General features: G+C 35.8%; 1 protein-coding gene across 1 annotated transcript; it reads right to left on the bottom strand.

Annotated features, from left to right (window-relative positions):
- On the bottom strand, positions 797–1,294 carry LOC107616054 (uncharacterized mitochondrial protein AtMg00810-like). The gene has a single exon (XM_016318058.1). It carries the CDS (start codon positions 1,292–1,294, stop codon positions 797–799), a length of 498 nt encoding a protein of 165 aa, XP_016173544.1.

The following is a 5,825-nucleotide window of genomic DNA, read 5'->3' as shown; positions in this document are numbered from 1 at the left end:
TGGAATACATTTTTTCTTTAGTATTTTGGCCGGTTTGCCTTACCCGAAAAACTTTATGAATTTTATGCAGTTTGCCGCACTCTCCAGCAAACTTTTATATCGTATGTTATAGAGTTCGCCACATTTCATGGTGAACTTTTCTTTGTCTCCCTCCATAAATACCAGAATAATTATATGTTAATTGTTTTTATGAAATAAAAAATATAATAAAGAATAAAAAAATTCATTTAAAATTTGGCCCCTCTATATTAAAATTTATAAATCCATTCCTGGTAGTTGACTTATAATCTTTTCGAATCCTTCATATTCAATATCATTATCTGTTCATAAACACTCATCCTATATAATTTAAATTAACATAAAAAATTATTGAAAGAAATGAAAAGTGATTATTATTAACATCAACTTGGTGTTTATATATGTAATAACTGGTATCACCAGTAAAAGCACTCAATTGACTTACAATAGCAAATCATAACTAACTATATTCTATTTATCTAATTTAACAAACAATAAGCTAAAAATTATCATTAACCAAAAAACTTTATCCTTTAATATTCCCTCTCAAGATGGAAGGTAGATGTTTCTAACTCCCATCTTGGACAACAACTCATGGAATTTTATCCTTGGTAGAGGCTTTGTTAATATGTCTGCTAATTGATGTTGTGTCCTCACATGAACTAGCTTTATTGTCCCTTCTTGTACTTTTTGCCTAGCAAAGTGGCAATCCACCTCTATGTGCTTTGTGCGCTCATGAAAAGTGGGGTTAGATTCAATATGAATCGCTGCTTGGCTGTCACAGTACACTGCTGAAAGACCCTATGTTTATGTGAAAGTCTTTGAGAAGTCCTCTCATCCAAGTTACTTCACTAGCTACAGCTGCTAATGCTCTGTATTCTGATTCTGCTGACGATCTCAAAACTGTACTTTGCTTGACAGACTTCCAAGACACTAAAGAGTCTCCAAAAAACACGCAATAACCTGTAATTGACCTCCTAGCATCCACACATAAAGCCCAATCAGCATCAGCATAAGCTCTTAATAACAAAGGGGATGCTGCTGCAAAGTACAGACCCTGTCCTGGCGTGTCTTTGAGGTAGTGTAAGAGATGATGTACTGATTGAAGATGAGGTACTCGAGGCTTTGACACGAATTGACTAAGTTTATTTACAGCATATGTAATGTCTGGTCGAGACAATGTTAGGTACAACAACCTTCCAATCAACCTTCTATATTGAGTAATATTTGACAATAACTCGCCCTCCTCACTGTTGAGCTTCACAGCAGGGTCCATGGAAACTTTTACAGGTTTGAAGGCCAAGGTGCCAGTGTCTTCAAGGAGGAAAAGTGTGTATTTCCGTTGTGAGAGAAAGATACCTTCCTTTAAGCGTGCAATCTCAAGGCCAAGAAAGTACTTTAACAAGAAAGTACTTTAACGGTCCCATATCCTTCAACTTAAATTTATCCTTGATTTGAAGCTTTGTTTCCTCCAAGATACTTGCATTGGGACCAGCAAGTATAATGTCATCAACGTATACTAATAGAACAACAAAAGTTGTCCCGGATCCCTTTGTGAAAAAAGAATGATCATATTGTGATTGTGTGAAGCCCTCAGAAATAAGTGCAGTAGAAAAAGTGGTGAACCACTGTCGGGAGGCTTGCCTTAATTCGTATATTGACTTGTTCAACCTGCAAATAAGGGATTCCCCCTTCTTGGCATACCGCAAAGGCATATCCATGTATATTTCTTCATCAAGATCCCCATTCAAAAGTGCATTGCTGATATCCAATTGGAACAGGTGCCAATGGTTCATGGCAGCAAGAACTAAGAGCACTCGGATAGAAGGAACTTTGGCAACAGGGGAAAAGGTCTCAATGAAATCCTGGCCAGCTTGTTGGGTGTAACCCTTTGCAACTAGTCGCGCCTTATACTTATCTACTAAGCCATCGGCTAGATACTTGACTTTATAGACCCATCGACACCCAATTGTGTGTTTGTTTGGCGGAAGGGGTACCAAAGTCCATGTTTTATTAGCCTCCATAGCATCCAACTCAGCTTTCATAGCCTTTTGCCATTCAGGAATAGGTACTTCTTGATGGTAGAACTTAGGCTCAAAAATAGAATTCACATTCATTATGTAACTTCTGTAATTGGCAGTCAATTTCTGATAATTCAAAGATGCAGCTATTGGATATTGAGTAGTGGAGGAAGTGACATGATTGCAATAGTATTGTTCTAGGTAAGAAGGTGCTTTATGTGGCCTAGTTGATCTTCTAAGGACAAAGATGGACTAGGTTCAGGCTGAGCCAATGGAGAATGCTTTACAGGTATCGGTTGAACCTGATGGATATCAACAATTGGTGGAGGAGTGTATGGTGTGATGTTACTGTTAGATAGAGGTTTTGTCAAAACAAGGATAGGGAAAGGGTCAATTGAAGCAAAATTCTGTTCACCAGAAGAAAAGGAAAATATACTTTCATGAAAGACCACATTTTTAGAGATAGAGATAGACCTCTTTTGTAGGTTATAAACTTTATAGCCTTTGTAGTCAGGAGGATAACCCAAAAATACACCGGCAGTTGCTCTGGGACTAAACTTGTGTCTGCCAGGTTGAAGTGTAGATGCAAAGCAAAGACAGCCAAATACCCTAAGCCTTGTGTAGTCTGGTGGTGTAGAATAAAGTCTCTCAAATGGAGATTTAAACTCCAAATTTTTGGCAGGTGTTCGATTGATGAGATAAGTTGCATTAGATACACATTCCGTCCAAAAGGTAAGAGGGACACGAGACTGAAAATGTAAGGCCCTCGCCACATTTAGCAAGTGTCGATATTTTCGTTCGATGATAGAATTTTGCTGTGGAGTCTCAACACAGAAAAATTGATGAAGAGTACCTTTGGAAAGCATAAAATCAGTTAATGCAAGTTTCCTAGCATTATCATATCTCAAACACTTTACAGTAGTAGAGAATTGTGTTTCAACCATCTTAAAAAATTGTTGCAACTTTGTTGTGGCGTCGGACTTAGAACGGAGGAAAGCGACCCATGTGAACCTACTATGATCATCCACAATGGTAATGAAATATCTAAATCCTGCACAAGAAATTGTCTGAAAAGGACCCCACACATCACAATGCACCATATCGAATAGTTTAGTTGCAAAATGATTGTTAGAAATATAAGGCAATTTACTTTGCTTAGCCAAGGGACAAATGGAGCAGTTATGTAGTTGCATCAAAGAAGAAGATTGACAAGAAACTTTAGATTTATTTATTATAACACCAAGTACATTGGGTGACAAATGACCTAAACGGGAATGCCATATGTAAGGTGACACTAGACTACAATGATTGTCAGAAAAAATATTTGTGTTGTCATTAGAGGTAACCTGCTGAGTAAGATGGAAGACATAAAGTCTATTCTCCAACTCAACCATCCCAATCGTCTTCAGAGACTTCTTGTCTTAGATTAAAGCATAATGAGATGAGAATGTAACATCAAAAGTTGAAGGTGTAACTAAAACACTAACTGACAGTAAGTTGAGTGCAAAGCCAGGAACATAAAACACTCTATGAATGACTAATTGAGGTGTCACTCTTATAAAACCTATGCCAATAATGGGTATGTGAGAATTATCCGGTAATGTGAAGAACGAATTTGACACGGGTTTGTAATCATGAAACATGAACAAATGAATGTAAATGTGATTAGATGCTCCAAAGTCCAATATCCAACAACCATTAGGCAAGATTTGTAATCATTGGTGGATCAGAAATTGTTGGTGATAGGGGAGGTGCGTTTGTATTGGTCGAAGCAAGATTTGCAACACCTTTAATAGGACCTTTGTTTTTTAATTTTCCATATCCTGGAGGAAAGCCGTGAATACGAAAGCATCGATCAACAGTATGTCCAAGAACCTCGCAATGAGAGCACAAAGGTCTATCACGATCTTTCTTGGTTGATTTTGGCTTAAATTCAACCTTAGCAGCAAAAGCAAGAGGATCAGAGGCAAGGGGTTTGACACTGAGCTCCTTCTGTTTTTCTTCTTGGAGGATTAATGAAAGAACACGATTAATAGGAGGGAGAGGCTCCATGAGCAACAATTGACCTCGAATTGCAGAGAAGTGTTCATTGAGTCCCATTAAAAATGACGACATTGTATATTCACTATCATGAAAATCTTGCAAAGGTCGAAGGCCACCACAATCGCATTGAACAATTGGATGATATGCACTCAATTCATCCCAAATGGACTTTAATTTGATAAAATAAACACTCACCGAGTCAGAGCCTTGAGACAGCGCCATAAGATCGCATCAAAGTTGAAAAATTTGTGGACCATTACGCTGTTGAAAACGCTCACGAAAGTCTTGCCAAACCTCCGAAGCTACTCGTGACCTCATAACACTACCAATAATATCCTTGAAAAGAGAATTGAAAATCCAAGAAAGTACCACATTGTTGCTGCGTGTCCAAAGAGCAACGTGCTGAGGATTATCATCAGTTGGACGGGGTAATGAACCATCAACAAAGCCAAGTTTATTCTTGATGGAAAGAGCGAGCTCCATGGAACAGCTCCAAGAATCATAGTTATCACCGGTTAGGGGTTGTGAGACAAGAACGAGTCCAGGACCACCAACTTGATGGAGAAAATATGGATTGGTGAGATCATCCATGATGATGAAAGAATCACGCTAGAATAGTGGAAGAGAAGCACAAGAGAAAAAAAGGTTTTCTTGGAAATTGAAGTTTTCCTGAAAAGTAAGAGAAAAGAGAGAAAGAGAAGTAGCGGAAGTGACTATTCATCTGATACCGTATTGAAAGAAATGAAAAAGTGATTATTATTATTATTAATTTGGTGTTCATATATACAATAACCGGTATCACCATTAAAAGCACTCAATTGACTTACAATAGCAAGTCATAACTAACTATATTCTATTTATCTAATTTAACAAACAGTAAGCTAAAAATTATCATTAACCAAAAAAAATTATCCTTTAATAAAAATAAGACAACAAAGCAAAAAATATTATCCATAAAGTCATATTATTAAGTAAAAGTTCCAAAATATAAAATCAAAACACAAACTATAACATCACTAAATTAAAGTTCAACAATAACGATAATAAAGATTCATAGAAAGAAAAATTTAAAAATAAAGTTTTGAGACGGTTCGTGTCATTCAATTTAAAAGATTTTAGCCATCCAAATTGTTGATTGAGATCATCACTCAATGTAATAAAAAAAATTATATTGTGATTTAGCCATTAATCTAATGCCCAAATAAAACTGTAGACTATATGATTCTAGACTAGGTAATTTGCGCAGCAACTTGATGCAATTCTCTATGGAGCAAGGATCATTTTTCTTATTTGTAGCTTTTTGACTCCATACTAACCAAAATACAATCAAGCGAATTCTGTAATCTAGATACTATTCTAACTCGTTTCTCAATTTTTTTTTGCCAGAAGTCTTCCTTCTTTTCTTTCTAGTAAGGCTTTGAAACAAGTGTATAATTAGTAATGTCTTCTTCAACAAATTTATTTGTATAATTAATGTCATAAAAATTAAATGTCATAAAAATCTCCATTCTCAAAATCCTCATTATTCTGATTATTAAATTCTTTAGAATTTGGATCTTTTGATGGTGCCCAAACACCATATCCAGTAGCTAGAATGTCCTTGAAACATTGTTTAAAATTATCTAAAGATTTAGGACCTTCCTTCTTAGATTAGCAAATTCTAGATTAATCTATTTAAAATATTCAAAAGAATAAATATAAATTTAAAAAAATTAACTTATATATTATTTTGTAATGCAAAAT

The sequence above is a fragment of the Arachis ipaensis genome, chromosome B09, assembly GCF_000816755.2.
Source record: "Arachis ipaensis cultivar K30076 chromosome B09, Araip1.1, whole genome shotgun sequence".
NCBI lineage: Eukaryota > Viridiplantae > Streptophyta > Magnoliopsida > Fabales > Fabaceae > Arachis > Arachis ipaensis.
Note: the sequence above shows the minus strand (reverse complement) of the source record. Positions and strands in the feature narration are given on the sequence as shown.

What these genes read in the sequence shown, in the direction of transcription:
- LOC107616054 (XM_016318058.1), bottom strand. Translation starts at nt 1,294, where the DNA reads ATGGACCCTGCTGTGAAGCTCAACAGTGAGGAGGGCGAGTTATTGTCA.